The 18066-nt window shown below is 44.1% G+C and overlaps 1 protein-coding gene across 3 annotated transcripts; it reads right to left on the bottom strand.

The window, feature by feature from the left end:
• Positions 1 to 23: 23 nt before the first annotated feature.
• Positions 24 to 12964, bottom strand: si:ch73-390b10.2 (Golgi pH regulator). Of its 3 annotated transcripts, XM_024409401.2 has the most exons (14): positions 12740 to 12964; positions 12471 to 12530; positions 12125 to 12228; positions 11898 to 12004; positions 11664 to 11765; positions 11112 to 11232; positions 10841 to 10921; positions 10582 to 10691; positions 10408 to 10496; positions 6300 to 6392; positions 4425 to 4520; positions 4038 to 4127; positions 3882 to 3947; positions 24 to 954 (listed from the first exon to the last, which is right to left on the bottom strand). In XM_024409401.2, the coding sequence occupies exons 1-14, from the start codon at positions 12779 to 12781 to the stop codon at positions 748 to 750; spliced, it is 1368 nt and encodes a 455-aa protein (XP_024265169.1). In that variant the 5' UTR covers positions 12782 to 12964; the 3' UTR covers positions 24 to 747. The 3 variants fall into 3 exon arrangements, with proteins under 3 accessions (XP_024265169.1, XP_024265174.1, XP_042175758.1); XM_024409406.2 differs by lacking the exons at positions 4425 to 4520; positions 6300 to 6392; XM_042319824.1 differs by lacking the exons at positions 12125 to 12228; positions 12471 to 12530; positions 12740 to 12964 and having other exon boundaries at positions 11664 to 11760.
• Between the last annotated feature and the right edge of the window lie 5102 nt (positions 12965 to 18066).

Below are 18066 nucleotides of genomic sequence, written 5' to 3'. Positions count from 1 at the left end.
AAGGGAACAGAGTAATGCATAACTAAGTCATTAATGACCACATCAGTTGGTTTATTCTGAAGCCTTCCCATCTGTCTTGGTAAAATAAATACAGTAGATATGCACGCCACCCCAGGTACATGGCATGCACAGGCTGGACATCATCAAATACGCTAACCAATAGCATCATGGACATTTGGGGGATACTGGTAGACGTGTTACATTTAAAATTATCATTTGGATTATTCTGTTTGTCAAAAATAGTGTGTAAACACATATTTACAACCCTGTTCACAAAACAAGCTATTGTTGCAGTGAAGCTGGTCTGTGCTGTATACTAGACAGTTCTGCTCTGCTCAGATTGATTTAAGGATAGACAGAACCTCTGTCCAACGGGGCAACAGCACAATGAAATATCATCATTGTCGTAAAATATCCCATTTTCATTTTTGCAAAGAACAATTAAGTCCTGATTTCAAGTACTGTAGTTACATTATGAGTCATTACCCCCACGTTCAACCCAACATTATACGAAATCCAGTCTTCCATGACTCCAATCTCCATTCACTCTCCCTGACACCAACGGTCCACATGACCACACGTCGGCCATTCCTGATTCAGGAAGCACAGGCGCTTCTCTCCACCACACAGACAGACAAGAGATGGATTTGGATCTGCTCTTAAAAAATAATCCAACAGAGAATCAAAGCCTCCAGGGAATGGTTGGAAAAGGTAACCTAAGGGTCAAGGGTCAAGTTCAGAGTGGGGTCAGGGGGTCATGTGCTTCTCGGGTGCCTGTTTGTGGGCGAGGTAGAGGAAGAGGATGCTGGAGAGGGCACTGACGAGGAAGATGACGTCGAACCATCGATGGTAGAAGTTGAACTGTAGCTCTCCCAGCACTTCGGTCACGATGGAACGATACTCCAGAGGCATGCTCATCCTCATGAGGAGAACCGACGACACAAAGTACATCCCCTGAGAGACACAGAGAGAGAGAGGAGAGAGAGACAGAGAGAGAGAGAGAGAGAGAGAGAGAGGAGAGAGAGAGAGAGACACAGAGAGAGAGGAGATAGGAGAGAGAGACAGAGAGGAGAGAGACAGAGACAGACAGACAGAGAGAGAGAGAGCAGAGAGAGACAGACAGAGAGAGAGAGACAGAGACATTATTTACTGGTCACTTTGTTTATTTCAAATTTGTTTTTCCATTTCACTTGCTTTGGCAATGTAAACATGTTTCCAATGACACTAAAGCCCTTTGAATGGAATTGAGAGACGCAGAGAGAGATAGAAAGATGCAGAGGGACACAGAGAGAAACACAGAGAGAGAGACACAGAGAGAGAGCGAGAGACACAAAGAGAGCGAGAAACACAGAGAGACACACATAGAGAGAGACACATAGAGAGACACACATAGAGAGAGACACAGAGAGAGACAGAGTGAGAGACACAAAGAGAGAGCGAGACACAAAGAGAGAGCGAGAGACACAGAGAGAGAGAGAGACACAGAGAGAGAGAGAGACACAGAGAGAGAGAGACAGCGAGAGAGACACAGAGATTGAGAGAGAAACAGAGAGAGAGAGACAGACACAGAGAGAGAGCGAGAGAGAGACAGACAGAGACACAGAGAGAGAGAGAGTGCGCCACAGGGGGAGAGCGCGCCACAGGGGGAGAGCGCGCCACAGGGGGAGAGCGCGCCACAGGGGGAGAGCGCGCCACAGGGGGAGAGCGCGCCACAGGGGGAGAGCGCGCCACAGGGGGAGAGCGCGCCACAGGCCACAGGGGAGAGAGCGTGCCACAGGGGAGAGCGTGCCACAGGGGGAGAGCGTGCCACAGGGGGAGCGTGCCACAGGGGGAGAGCGTGCCACAGGGGGGGAGAGCGTGCCACAGGGGGAGAGCGTGCCACAGGGGGAGAGCTCGCCACAGGGGAGAGCGTGCCACAGGGGGAGAGCGCGCCACAGGGGGAGAGCGTGCCACAGGGAGCGAGAGAGCAACACAGAGAGAGAGACAGACAGAGACACAGAGAGAGATTGTGACACAGAGAGAGAGGAGGGAGAGAGAGACAGACAGAGACACAGAGAGAGATTGTGACACAGAGAGAGATTGTGACGCAGAGAGAGATTGTGACACAGAGAGAGATTGTGACATAGAGAGAGAGGAGGGAGAGAGAGACAGACAGAGACACAGAGAGAGAGAGAGAGATTGTGACACAGAGAGAGAGACACAGAGAGAGTGACACAGAGAGAGACACAGAGAGATTGGAGAGAGAGAGACAGAGAGACACAGAGAGAGATTGTGACACAGAGAGAGATTGTGACACAGAGAGAGATTGTGACACAGAGAGAGATTGTGACACAGAGAGAGATTGTGACACAGAGAGAGATTGTGAGAGAGAGACAGACAGAGAGAGATTGTGACACAGAGAGAGAGGAGAGGAGAGAGAGAGAGAGAGACACAGAGAGAGAGGAGGGAGAGAGAGACAGAGAGACACAGAGAGAGATTGTGACACAGAGAGAGAGGAGGAGAGAGAGAGACAGACAGAGACACAGAGAGAGATTGTGACACAGAGAGAGAGGAGGGAGAGAGACAGAGACACAGAGAGACACAGAGAGAGAGGAGGGAGAGAGAGACAGAGAGACACAGAGAGAGATTGTGACACAGAGAGAGAGGAGAGAGAGAGAGAGAGACAGAGACACAGAGAGAGAGGAGGGAGAGAGAGACAGAGACACAGAGAGAGAGAGGAGGAGAGAGAGAGACAGAGAGACACAGAGAGAGAGGAGGGAGAGAGAGACAGAGACACAGAGACAGACAGAGACACAGAGAGAGAGGAGGGAGAGAGAGACAGACAGAGACACAGAGAGAGACAGACAGAGACACAGAGAGAGAGGAGGGAGAGAGAGACAGAGAGACACAGACAGAGACACAGAGAGAGAGGAGGGAGAGAGACAGACAGAGACAGAGAGACAGACAGAGACAGAGAGAGAGAGAGAGGAGAGAGAGAGAGACAGACAGAGACACACAGAGAGAGAGGAGAGAGAGAGAGAGACAGACAGAGACACAGAGAGAGAGGAGGGAGAGAGAGACAGACAGAGAGACACAGAGACAGACAGAGACACAGAGAGAGAGGAGAGGAGAGAGAGACAGACAGAGACACAGAGAGAGACAGACAGAGACACAGAGAGAGGAGGGAGAGAGAGGGAGAGAGAGACAGACAGAGACAGACAGAGACACAGAGAGAGAGACAGAGACACAGAGACAGACAGAGACACAGAGACACAGAGAGAGAGGAGGAGAGAGAGACAGACAGAGACACAGAGAGAGACAGACAGAGACACAGAGAGAGAGGAGGGAGAGAGACACAGAGAGAGACAGACAGAGACACAGAGAGAGAGAGAGAGAGAGAGAGACACAGAGAGAGACAGACAGAGACACAGAGAGAGAGAGAGGGAGAGAGAGACAGACAGACAGAGAGAGAGAGGAGGGAGAGAGAGACAGACAGAGACACAGAGAGAGAGGAGGGAGAGAGACAGACAGAGACAGACAGAGACAGACAGAGACACAGAGGGAGAGAGGAGGGAGAGACAGACAGAGACACAGAGAGAGACAGACAGAGACACAGAGAGAGAGGAGGGAGAGAGAGAGGGAGAGAGAGACAGACAGAGACAGACAGAGACACAGAGAGAGACAGACAGAGACACAGAGAGAGAGGAGGGAGTGAGAGACAGACAGAGACACAGAGAGAGACAGACAGAGACACAGAGAGAGAGGAGGGAGAAAGAGAGATGTAATATTTACTGTTCACTTTGTTTATTTGACTTTTGTTTATCCATTTCACTTAAACATATGTGTCCCATGCCAATAAAGCCCCTTGAATTGAGAGACACAGAGAGAGATGACATACTGACCATAATTTGAGCCAGGACCAGCACTATAACATTGGAGGACTTGCTGCTGGAGATGGCATAGAAGAACTAGAGAGAAACAGACAGACAGGATGGGGGTTAGGGTACATTGTCACATGCCTATGTAGACTGACAACTTCCTGTCTGTAGATGACTTACCTTAGTGAGTGTGATGAGAAGGCCTCTAATAGAGGTGACAATGATGATGCCCACCAGGATGAAGGAGATGTGCTGAGACCAGAACTTCACCTGCAGAGGAGAGCATATGTAAGGAACACTAGAGCAACAACAGAATATGCCAACACAACTACAGTTTTTGGACTTCCTAAACTGACTGTAAAACAATGTTGAAATAGATGAATCAGTCACCAGGAATAACTGTACTAGAGAAGGACACTTTAATAAACTGACAGCTATTAACACAACTGGAAATGTTTTGTGACTGTGAGTGAGTGAGTGAGTGAGTGAGTGAGTGAGTGAGTGAGTGAGTGAGTGAGTGAGTGAGTGAGTGAGTGAGTGAGTACGTGCGAATGTGGAAAAGCCTACATCAAACTGAATGCCTAAGTAGTTAACTGTGATCTCAATCCCTCTCGTTACTGGATCAGTCTTCCCTACACGGTCGAACACAATGTTGATGGTGGCCTTAGAGGGACAAAAAACAAGGGTTACTACAGACATACAGTTGAAGTCGGAAGTGTACCTACACCTTAGCCAAATACATTTAAACTCAGTTTTTCACAATTCCTGACATTTAATCCTAGTACAAATTCTCTGTCTTAGGTCAGTTAGGATCACTTCATTTTAAGAATGTGAATGGTCAGAATAATAGTAGAGAGAATTATTTATTTCAGCTTTTATTTCTTTCAACACATTCCCAGTGGGCCAGAAGTCTACATACTCAATTAGTATTTGGTAGCATTGCCTTTAAATTGTTTAACTCGGGTCAAACGTTTCGGGTAACCTTCCAAAAGCTTCCCACAATAAGTTGGGTGAATTTTGGCCCATTCCTCCTGACAGAGCTGGTGTAACTGAGTCAGGTTTGTAGGCCTCCTTGCTCGCACACACTTTTTCAGTTCTGCCCACTAATTTTCTATGGGATTGAGGTCAGGGCTTTGTGATGGCCACTCCAATACCTTGACTTTGTTGTCCTTAAGCCATTTTGCCACAACTTTGGAAGTATGCTTGGTGTCATTGTCCATTTGGAAGACCCATTTGCAATCAAGCTTTAACTTCCTGACTGATGTCTTGAGATGTTGCTTCAATATATCCACATCATTTTCCATTCTCATGATGCAACCTATTTTGTGAAGTGCACCAGTCCCTCCAGCAGCAAAGCACCCACACAACATGATGCTGCCACCCGGTTGGGTCCCAAGAACACGGTTGGGATGTTGTTCTTCGGCTTGCAAGCATCCCCCTTTTTCCTCCAAACATAATGATGGTCATTATGGCCAAACAGTTCTATTTTTGTTTCATCAGACCAGAGGACATTTCTCCAAAAAGTACCATCTTTGTCCCCATGTGCAGTTGCAAACTGTAGTCTGGCTTTTTTATGGTGGTTTTGGAGCAGTGGCTTCTTCCTTGCTGAGCGGCCTTTCAGGTTATGTTGATATAGGACTCATTTTACTGTGAATATAGATACTTTTGTACTTGTTTCCTCCAGCATCTTCACACGGTCCTTTGCTGTTGTTCTGGGATTGATTTGCACTTTTCGCACCAAAGTACATTTATTTCTAGGAGACAGGTCCCATGGTGTTTATACTTGTGTACTATTGTTTGTACAGATGAACATGGTATCTTCAGGTGTTTGGAAATTGCTCCAAAGGATGAATCAGACTTGTGGAGGTCTACAAAAAAAAATTCAGAGATCTTGGCTGATTTCTTTTGATTTTCCCATGATGTCAAGCAAGGAGGCACTGACTTTGTCAGTAGGCCTTGAAATACATCGACAGGTACACCTCAATTGACTTAAATGTCAATTAGCCTAACAGAAGCTTCTAAAGCCATGATATAATTTTCTAGAATTTTCCAAGCTGTTTAAAAGGCACAGTCAACTTAGTGTATGTAAACTTCTGACCCACTGGAATTATGATACAGTGAATTATAAGTGAAATAATCTGTCTGTAAACAATTGTTGGAAAAATTACTTTGTGTCCTAATCGACTTGCCAAAACTATAGTTTGTTAACAAGAAATTTGTGGAGTGGTTGAAAAACAGGTTTTAATGACTCCAACCTAAGTGTATGTACAGTCATGGCCAAAAGTTTTGAGAATGACACAAATATAAACTCAAAGTTTGCTGCTTCAGTGTCTTTAGATATGTTTGTCAGATGTTACTATGGAAAACTGAAGTATAATTACAAGCATTTCAAGTGTCAAAGGCTTTCTTTGACATCTACATGTCTGTAAGTGTGTGACTCACCATGAAGATTTTCCACACACAGTAAATGGAGAAGAAGTAACCTAAGAAGTTAAAGTATTTCCCCTGGAATGTCTTGGAGTACTCTATCCGTTCCTACAGGCCCGGAGAACAGAGGCACAAAGACACCTCATTACTAAAAACCAAACGTGCATTACAATAGCCTTAGTCCACTACATACTCTACATGGACATTGTGTGTGTGTGTGTGTGTGTGTGTGTGTGTGTGTGTGTGTGCGTGCGTGCGTGCGTGCGCAAGGCAAGCGTGCATGTCTCTGTGTGACAAGGAACATAATATTGGGGGAAAAAATACAAATTATGTATCATGATATCCCCACTGAGTGAATAACATTACACCTGTTAATTCACACTCAGAATTCGTATTTAGAATATGGTAATACAGAACATAGAGTATGCTTTGAAAATAAATACTGTTTACTCTAATAGAATGTTTCAGTTTAGAATGTTTGGTTGTTAGGCACCTTGTTTTCATTTGAATTGGAAGTCGACTCTTTGGTGACAACAACCCCAAGACTTTCTGCTTTCCAAGATTATCCATTATTCAGAAATGAGCTTCAATAAGCAGCAATTCAACCAGTCTGTACCATGGACGGTACCACGACAGCCGTATCTTCCTGCAAGACCATCAGACTACATCAACAATGGTAAGAAATATTGTGTTCTTACCAGGAATTGGTTCATTGCTTATTTTGGTGTCTCTCTCATTATAATTAGAATGCATTTAGGTACATAACCATAGATCTGGTTTAATGTGTGAATTTAGGTCAGGTCCTCCCAAGTCTCTCAGAGATCTACAACTGTGAGTGGTACTGGAAATCCCAGTCCCTACAAATGGCCAGCTTCCGCTACCACAATCAGCACCTGCCTGAGCAGGAGAAACAACGTCTATTCCACAAGCACATGGAGCTGAGGCGCAAAGTTGAATTTTACAGGGGAGTGACGAAGGCCTACCAGCCCAGATTGAGCTCTGGCGAGGAGTGGCCGCTCTTTTCTGAAGAAGACATTGAGAAACTGGAAGCCATTCCGGGGGTGTTGGAGTTGGCTGCAGTGATGGGCTTCCTGAGAATCTCTGAGCCCCGAATGAAGTGTTGAATTACTATTTATTAACTTTGTATTATTATTATTATTAGTAGTAGTAGTCGTAGTAGTAAGTTAACTATCTTAAGTGTGTGTCACATGGGTGACTATGTATCTGACTAGAAGCTGCCCTCTTACATTGCATTATATGCCCAAGCCAGAACCTTATTCACCTGGTACGTGTTTTAACCAGACATTTATAGACGCGCACCTCTTTTGCCCCTTGTAAAACTTCCCCCTTTTGATCACAAGAGTAAGTAATTAAAGCTTCACGAAAGTGGGACCGGTGAGTAGCTCGCACCTGTTCTTTATTTAAGGTGCGGGTCGGAAGCAGTGTGGGTCGATGTGAGCTGGGAGCAGAGCCAGAGCCGAGGCAACTGATGACGACATGCGGTGGCTGGAGCGGACCTGGACCAGAGCAGACAGAGAAAAGTCCCTTCCCAAAGCTAAGTACCTCTACATATCCAACTCCAACATAATGCCTGATAGGGCCGTATATCGACATTCTCTGCTGTGTTGCGTACTACGCACTCATTAATGCCAATGTATCTGTGGATTGAACCTGTAGCTGTGTGGACCCGACGACAAAGTGCCTTTGCGAACCGAATTGACGGCTGCCCGGCGAGCGGGAGGGACAAAGTGGAAGCCTTTTGGGAAATTGGGCGAGAGAACACTTCAGCCTTCCTCAAAGCTAAGTACCTCTCCATATCTCATCTCCAACAGTTCTCCTGATAGTGCTGCCTACCGACATTCTCTACAGGTTTACGTGCTACGCAGTCATTAATGCGGGAACACCTGTGGACTGCACTTCTAGCTGCGTGGACCTGACTGGAAGACCACACACAACAGATGGACCTTAACACAACAAACTACTGTAAACCAGATTGAACCAGAGAGGAGGCCTGTTGGGGTACTGGGAGGCTGAAACACATTCACCCTTCCCTAAGAGACTAGTCAAGGATCATATAACCTCCACCCTACCTGACACCCTAGACCCACTCCAATTTGCTTACCGCCCCAATAGGTCCACAGACAACGCAATCACACTGGACACTGCCATAACCCATCTGGACAAGAGGAATACCTATGTAAGAATGCTGTTCACTGACTACAGCTCAGCATTCAACACCATAGTACACTCCAAACTCATCATTATGCTTGAGACCCTGGGTTTCGACCCCGCCCTGCGCAACTGGGTCCTGGACTTCCTGATGGGACGACCCCAGGTGGTGAGGGTAGGCAACAACATCTCCACCCTGCTGATCCTCAACACTGGGGCCCCACAAGGGTGCATTCTCAGCCCTCTCCTGTACTCCCTGGTCACCCATGACTGCGTGGCCATGCACGCCTCCAACTCAATCATCAAGTTTGCAGACGACACAACAGTGGTAGGCTTGATTACCAACAATAACAAGACGGCCTACAGGGAGGAGGTGAGGGCCCTTGGAGTGTGGTGCCAGGAAAATAACCTCACACTCAATGGCAACAAAACAAAGGAGATGATCGTGGACTTCAGGAAACAGCAGAGGGAGCACCCCCCCATCCACATCAACGGGACAGTAGTGGAGAAGGTGGAAAGTTTTAAGTTCCTCGGCGTACACATCACAGACAAACTGAAATGGTCCACCCAGACAAGAGTGGTGAAGAAGGTGCAGCAGCGTCTCTTCAACCTCGTCTGCACAACGCACCACCGGGGGCAAACTACCTGCCCTCCAGGACACCTACATCACCCAATGACACAGGAAGGCAATCAAGGACAACAACCACCCAAGCCACTGCCTGTTCACCCCGCTATCATCCAGAAGGCGAGGTCAGTACAGGTGCATCAAAGCAGGGACCGAGAGACTGAAAAACAGCTTCTATCTCAAGGCCATCAGACTGTTAAACAGCCACCACTAACATTGAGTGGCTGCTGCCAACATACTGACTCAACTCCAGCCACTTTAATAATTCAAAATTGGATGTAATAAATGTATCACTAGTCACTTTAAACAATGCCACTTAATATAATGTTAACATACCCTACATTACTCATCTCATATGTATATACTGTACTCTATACCATCTACTGCATCTTGCCTATGCTGTTCGGCCATCGCTCATCCATATATTTATATGTACATAATCTTATACATACCTTTACACTTGTGTGTAAAAGGTAGTTGTTATGAAATTGTTAGATTACTTGTTAAATATTACTGCATGGTCGGAACTAGAAGCACAAGCATTTCACTACACTCGCATTAACATCTGCTAACCATGTGTATGCGACAAATCAAATTTGATTTGGAAGTTAGATAGCTTCCGCCTCTCTCATTTCAGCCGCAGCCATGGTCAAACCTCGAATTCCACATAGCCATTGGATTGCAAAACATTGTGGATTAGAGCAAATTTTCTGACTGAACACTACCAGCTCACATCTGAATGATTTAAAATCACTCGTGTCCCCCCACGGGCTTTTGATCCAAAGACTATTTGTGAATAGACATTGTCCTTGAAAGGACATCTGATAACATTACCTGAGCTACAATCCCTTGCCTCTCCATTTAGTTTTATTTACATTACCTTGTGTAAATTGATTTACTATTTTCCATTATCATTTGTTTCTGCCCTGATATTACTGTATTCCTTTAGTCAGTTACTATTTTGGTTTATTGTGAATTGTGGAGCTGTGTATTTGGCCTATGGCACCTTAGCGCAACAGTGCCATTTGCTGACGGAATCTTTGTCTTTCACTCAGTACAACACGACCCAGGAGAGGCCTGCTGCATCTGGAACTGGACTGGAGCCCTCAAAGCGTGCCTGCCGTTGGGGGACCAGAACACTCCAAAAGGATTTTTAAAACAACTTTTACCTTTTTCCATCGTTCCAATTGGGGCATTTAGATATTGTTCAAATAAAGATGTGTGTTTGAATGATATACAGTCTGCTCCTCAATAGTAAATAGGGTTTTTATCAGGGTTCAACTGGACCGGTGGTCACGCTCCCGTTATGCGAACGTGCACATGCGTTACCTTGGTGGCCTGCAGGTCTACTGTCTCCAGGAAGAGCTGGCGACTCAGCTCCTCCAGAGCATCCACTTCCTGCTGGATCAGAGACAAATCTGGAGAGGGGGGGGGGGTCAAGGAACTGTACACAGACACACAATAAAAGCACACACACTTCCCATTAGGATGTGTGAAGGATACTCTCGCTGCCTGGTGGTGAGGAGGTGACACTCTTGATCATGCCCCAGAATCCCGTCTGTTTGTTCTGGTCCTCCCCTCGCTGGTACATCTGCCTCCGTGTCATGGCAATGCTGCACAGACAAAACAGAAAAGGCATGACACCAAACACTGGCACAGGAAAACAGAAAACTAGAGCCTGAGAATGATTTGATTATCAGAAAAAGGTGAGGGTCTCTATGCTCTCTCTATAGAAATATATTCCCCTATCCCTCTCCCTCACCGTTTCTTTTTGCTGACGATCATGTCCATGGTCTGAAGAAGTCTCCTCTCCAAGGCAAGAATATCACTCTCTGTCACATTCCTGTAGATAAAGATGCATCACATAGGTATACAGGTAGTAAGGATAGTGGGGAATGAGACTGTAGGTTATTTAGTTGTGACAAGTAGAGTATGTGAGGAGTAGAGTAGTAGGCGTCTATGGGGAGTTAGAGAATGGGATTGTAGGTAATGTAGTAATGCTGTTTTGGTCTATACAGACTTAGTGCACTGACCGTAGGAAGTAGGACATGTAGGTGTAAGGGCAGTTGACAGCACCAAAGCCGGACAATAGAGCCATCAGCGTGACCCCTATGACCCCAACACGACTGATCAGCTGCTCGATGGACAGGATACCTGAGGTACAGAAACAGGTATAGAATGCAACATTATGTACAATCACTGTTACAATCCTTATAAGAATTTGGTGCTTATATTCGTCCTATTTCACACATGTACAAGTGTATATTAATATGCATGCATTTTTTGCATATCCCACTCTCCCAGAGACACCCTCAGTGTGGTCACAGCAAGGGTCTGCCATTAACAACAGCGAACCTGGAACAATTAGGGTTACTCAAGGGCACATCAACAGATGTTTCACCTTGTCAGCTCGGGGAATCGAACTAGCGACCTTTCCGTTACTGACTCAATACTGTAACCACTAGGCTACCTGCCAAACTTTCAGCTCTACAAGAGGTGACTATGATTAGTGGCTACAGGCTGTTTGGAATAGGGCCTTAAACACAGCAGTGAGAATAGGGAGAGGGGGCAGGGTAGGTACTCACCATGTTTGGGACTGAGGATGGGGAAAGGGTCTCCCAACTTCCAAAAGAAATACATGAAGGTAAACCAGACGACACAGGCAAAGAGCAGCTTCTGTCTCTGCACTGAACACAAACACACACTTCAGAGACTGCGTGTGAGAATCCCCAGCAAGACAGCACCCATCATATACTCTGTAGCATCAAACACAGAAGGATCCCTGGAATTATGCTACAGATGGATAAAATGTCACTCACAAAGGCGGATGTTGCTGACGACAAAGTAGCCGATATAAAATGGCACCACGAAGATTAGAACCAGTAGAATCACATACAGGTTGAACTTCCAGTGGAAATACCTGGAACTGAGGGACACGGACATCTATGAGACATCGGCTAGTCTATGTTAGCTGGTTAATTGAGAGAAAAGTATCATACTGAATGAACGTGGTGACATAAAGAATGAATTAAACCATTGTACTTACCTAGTTTCTAAGGCACCCAGTATCTCAAAGATGATGAGCTCAAACATGGTGCAGGAGAAGGCAAAAGTGATGGAGAACACCACTTGGACCACATACTGCCGTACCTGTTGACCGGAACATGACCACAGGGTTAGATCAGTCTCTGTAGATCACTGCTGTGTAAACACCCATGCTGATGGATCTGTCTGTTTCTGTTTCTTGCTGGTTCTCCCAACTGTTGTTAAACAAAAACGGTCCAGAAAACATAACGACACCTAGCTACAAAAATAAAGACAAGGCATGTAGATTAATGTCTACCAAATCATAACTAATATAACAGTACTTGTGTAGTAACTAAATAACATACCTCATAGTCTTTGAACAGCTGTCGCATGAAGAACAGCCACCCAAAGCCAAAGAAGAGCACCTGGGAAGTTGAAAGATTTCACGTTAGTAAATTTGCCCAAGACAGTGTATGTGCAATCATTCTAGCTGGCTAACATAATAGCTGGCTAAGCAAAGGGAGCCAAAAGTGGTGTTATAGTAGCTAGGAGTTGTTTGTAAGGTTACAGTAACTGTTAGCTAGCGAGAAGAACAGCCACCCAAGAACAGCTAACGTTAGCTAGCAATTCTTACCTGTGAGGTGAACATGATCACAGAATCCATAAGAAACGACATTTTGATTGGGAAACCACGGACTAAAATCTATAGAATACGTTTAGTTCAAAGGCTCTGCATTCAGCTCATGTATAACTACAAAAAAAATGTCAACAAACACGTGAAACGTGGTTATTTTGTTGATTTCTTTTGCATTGTGGAAACGCGTTGTTGAGCTGTCAACTTACTGGACTGTGAAGTACGTCATCAGAATGAGTCAGAGATTAGTCCATTCCGTCGCAATGCTGTGACGTCCAAAAATTAGTTTGGCTGGTTGATACGTTTTAATTTAAATATTGTACTTTAATTTCAATATTATTTTGAGGGAATTAATTTCTATAATAAATCGTTTTATTTCTAATCGATCTACTGAATGTGAAACTGTGTGGTTTGTGGCCTGCAGAGGGCGACAAAAACGATGGTCTAGGTTGGGGCTCCTTTCTAATCCTTTCTTATAATATGTATCGTTTAATCATACCAAACTAAGATCATCTCGCATACGCACATGATCCTAACATCAACGTTAACAGACACTTCTCTGCAATCCAACTACGCTCCCGAGTGGCGCAGAGGTCTAAGGCACTGCATCTCAGTGCTAGAAGTGTACTCTGAAAGGTTCGAGGCTGTATCACAACCAGCAGCGATTGGGAGTCGCATAGGGCGGCGCACAATTGACCTAGCGTTGTCTGGCCGGGTCAGGGCTTGACCTGTGTAGGCCGTGATTGAAAATAATAGTTAAGTGAAAAAAAATCATATGATGACAGTGTAACTTGTTGTAAGATGGTTTGTTTGTTATTATTCTAAATACAATTTACAAATATCAGGCACACGTTCATTATACAAATGATCAGTAATCAACTATTTACATCACTACATCAAACACTTCTACTACAAAACAAAACACACAGGTAGTAAAAACAAGTAGTAAAAAACAGTGAAAATGTATTCACTCAGAAAAAAAATCGCATTATTATGATTCAAGAAGATGTCATTATTTTTATTATTAACTAGGGATAATGTCTTAACTTGATGATTAAATTTGATCAGAAATATTTGTAATTTTGGTATAGATTTCTGGAAGAATAAAACAAATGCTGAATCATTTCAATGGTTTGTCATCATTGCAATAGTAACATACAATATCCTTCATGTCAAAAATATGATGTTCAAAAAGCTAAATAAGTACTCCGCAAGGTTTTCCCAAACATCTATCAGAGATTTACATCAACATCAACAAATTTGGACAACATGGAATAACATCTTATGTGAAATCTTAAAAAGCACTTCTTTAAAAGTGTTTGGTACACACTGAGTGTACAAAACATTAAGAACGCCTGCTCTTTCCATGACAAAGACTGACCAGGTAAATCCAGCTATGGTCACTTACTGATGTCACCAAACAGTGTAGATAAAGGGGAGGAGACAGGTTAAAGAAGGATCGTTAAGCCCTGAGACGTGGATTGTAAAGGAGTGCCATTCAAAGGGTGAATGGTCAAGACAAAATATTAAAATTCCTTTGAATGGGGTATGGTAGTAGGTGCCAGGTGCATTGGTTTGAGTGTGTCAAAAACTGCATCGCTGCTGGGGTTTTCACTCTCAACAGTTTCTTGTGTGTGTCAAGAATGAGCCCCACCTTTTTAAACAAACAAAAATATACAGTGCCTTGCGAAAGTATTCGGCCCCCTTGAACTTTGCGACCTTTTGCCACATTTCAGGCTATAAACATAAAGATATAAAACTGTATTTTTTTGTGAAGAATCAACAACAAGTGGGACACAATCATGAAGTGGAACGACATTTATTGGATATTTCAAACTTTTTTAACAAATCAAAAACGGAAAAATTGGGCGTGCAAAATTATTCAGCCCCCTTAAGTTAATACTTTGTAGTGCCACCTTTTGCTGCGATTACAGCTGTAAGTCGCTTGGGGTATGTCTCTATCAGTTTTGCACATCGAGAGAATGAAATTTTTTCCCATTCCTCCTTGCAAAACAGCTTGAGCTCAGTGAGGTTGGATGGAGAGCATTTGTGAACAGCAGTTTTCAGTTCTTTCCACAGATTCTCGATTGGATTCAGGTCTGGACTTTGACTTGGCCATTCTAACACCTGGATATGTTTATTTTTGAACCATTCCATTGTAGATTTTGCTTTATGTTTTGGATCATTGTCTTGTTGGAAGACAAATCTCCATCCCAGTCTCAGGTCTTTTGCAGACTCCATCAGATTTTCTTCCAGAATGGTCCTGTATTTGGCTCCATCCATCTTCCCATCAATTTTAACCATCTTCCCTGTCCCTGCTGAAGAAAAGCAGGCCCAAACCATGATGCTGCCACCACCATGTTTGACAGTGGGGATTGTGTGTTCAGGGTGATGAGCTGTGTTGCTTTTACGCCAAACATAACGTTTTGCATTGTTGCCAAAAAGTTCAATTTTGGTTTCATCTGACCAGAGCACCTTCTTCCACATGTTTGGTGTGTCTCCCAGGGGGCTTATGGCAAACTTTAAACAACACTTTTTATGGATATCTTTAAGAAATGGCTTTCTTCTTGCCACTCTTCATAAAGGCCAGATTTGTGCAATATACGACTGATTGTTGTCCTATGGACAGAGTCTCCCACCTCAGCTGTAGATCTCTGCAGTTCATCCAGAGTGATCATGGGCCTCTTGGCTGCATCTCTGATCAGTCTTCTCCTTGTATGGGCTGAAAGTTTAGAGGGACGGCCAGGTCTTGGTAGATTTGCAGTGGTCTGATGCTCCTTCCATTTCAATATTATTGCTTGCACAGTGCTCCTTGGGATGTTTAAAGCTTGGGAAATCTTTTTGTATCCAAATCCGGCTTTAAACTTCTTCACAACAGTATCTCGGACCTGCCTGGTGTGTTCCTTGTTCTTCATGATGCTCTCTGCGCTTTTAACGGACCTCTGAGACTATCACAGTGCAGGTGCATTTATACGGAGACTTGATTACACACAGGTGGATTGTATTTATCATCATTAGTCATTTAGGTCAACATTGGATCATTCAGAGATCCTCACTGAACTTCTGGAGAGAGTTTGCTGCACTGAAAGTAAAGGGGCTGAATAATTTTGCACACCCAATTTTTCAGTTTTTGATTTGTTAAAAAGTTTTAAATATCCAATAAATGTCGTTCCACTTCATGATTGTGTCCCACTTGTTGTTGATTCTTCACAAAAAAATACAGTTTTATATCTTTATGTTTGAAGCCTGAAATGTGGCATAAGGTCGCAAAGTTCAAGGGGGCCGAATACTTTCGCAAGGCACTGTAAATAAATAAACAACTTTTGGGGGGGGGTACCTGTTTTGCCTGTTATTTTGGTATTAATACGTGTCACATATCAGTTTGCAAACAATGTAAAAAATATATATATCATTGAGTTAAAGCTGCATACAAACATGGTCTCTTTTTTGTTTTCTTGAGAAAGGCAGCTCAAAAATGCAGGTGTTTCAGTGCTTTCTGTGGTGGTAGGGCAAGCCAGCAGAAAAGTGTTGTGCAATGATTGGCTCAGTGTTCTCTCACTCATGGGGAAACTACATCATTGCGAAGTGTAAGGAGAGGCCTTGAAAATCCTAACCCTTTGGCTGCTGATATTAGAAGTGCCCATCCAAGAAGGCTCAAGAACATTGGCCACAGATAAAATGACATCAAATCACATCATATGTACAGCAGCTTTGATTGGACTGATCATGTCAACATCATACGTTCACAATCTTAGCTAGCAGACATCATCATGAGTCAATCTGACAAACAACTGGCAAATCCTTTTCAGTCCTTGTCATATGAAGAGAAATAATGAAGAGAAATTATAGATAAAACGTATCGGTGCTCATCGTCCATTGGACATTAGCATTACACGACAAGTTGGAAATCGCAAATTCAACAATGAGTGGTTTGGAAGGAAGTGAGCACAGCACAACACTGTGAGTGCAAAAATGTATTTTATACTTCTGCATTAATGATGCAATATGCCATGGCGCCGGAGGGTAGGACTGACGTTTTATCAGCTCTCAACCAATCATGCTATTTTGTTTGTTGTTTCACATGGTTCGTAACTTGTTTTGTACATAATGTTTTGTTACTACCGTCTCTTATGACCGAAAAGAGCTTCTGGGCATCAGAACTGGGATTATTCCCCTCAAATTGGATGAGGAGTTCTTCTTCAATGACTCGGACGCGAGAGATATACTGCAGACACCTGACCAGGCCCGATCCCCCTTATTCACTGGAGAAGGAAACTGAGATTTTGAGGCAAAAGATCAAGGCGCCTTGCGAGGATCAGGCGACGAGCTGCTAATCTGCCCTTGCCTTCCATTCTACTAGCTAACGTTCAATCGCTGGAAAATAAATGGGACGAACTGAAAGCACGTATATCCTTTAAAACTGTAATATCTTATATTTCACCAAGTCGTGGCTGAATGACGACATTAAGAACATACAGCTGGAGGGTTATACACTCCATCGGCAGGACAGAACAGCCGTCTCTGGTAAGATACGGGGCGGGGGCCTATGCATATATGTGAACAACAGCTGGTGCACAATATCTAAGTCTCAAGGTTTTGGCTCCCGGTGGACGGTGACTTTAATGCAGGGAAACTTAAATCAGTTTTACCGAATTTCTGTCGGCATGTTAAATGTGCAACCAGAGGGAAAACAAATCTAGACCACCTTTACTCCACACACAAAGACGTGTACAAAGCTCTCGCTCGCCCTCCATTTGGAAAATCTGACCATAATTCTATCCTCCTGATTCCTGCTTACAGGCAAAAATTGAAGCAGGAAGCACCAGTGACTCGGTCTATGAAAAAGTGGTCAAATGAAGCAGATGCTGAACGTCAGGACTTTTTTGCTAGCACAGACTGGAATATAAACAGGTCAACATTCACAAGGCAGCTGGGCCAGACAGGTTACCAGGACATGTGCTCCGAGCATGCACTGACCAACTGGCAGTGTCTTCACTGACATTTTCAACCTCTCCCTGTCTGTAATACCAATATGTTTTAAGCAGTCTTGTAAGTAAGCATTTAACTGTTGTATTTGTCACAAATACACTCGTTGTGTATTTGGGACAAATACCTGTTGTATTTGGCACATGTGACAAATATATTTTTTTAATCAAACTAGGCAAGTCAGTTAATAACAAATGCTTATTTACAATGACAGCCTTCCAGGTAACAGTGGGCCTTGTTCAGAGGCAGAATGACAGATTTTTACCTTGTCAGCTTGGGGACACGATCCAGCAACCTTTCGGTTACTGGCCCAATGCTCTACCCACTAGGCTACCTGCCGC

This window comes from Oncorhynchus tshawytscha, linkage group LG03 (genome assembly GCF_018296145.1).
Source record: "Oncorhynchus tshawytscha isolate Ot180627B linkage group LG03, Otsh_v2.0, whole genome shotgun sequence".
Lineage (NCBI taxonomy): Eukaryota > Metazoa > Chordata > Actinopteri > Salmoniformes > Salmonidae > Oncorhynchus > Oncorhynchus tshawytscha.
This window is presented reverse-complemented; position numbering and strand designations above follow the sequence as displayed.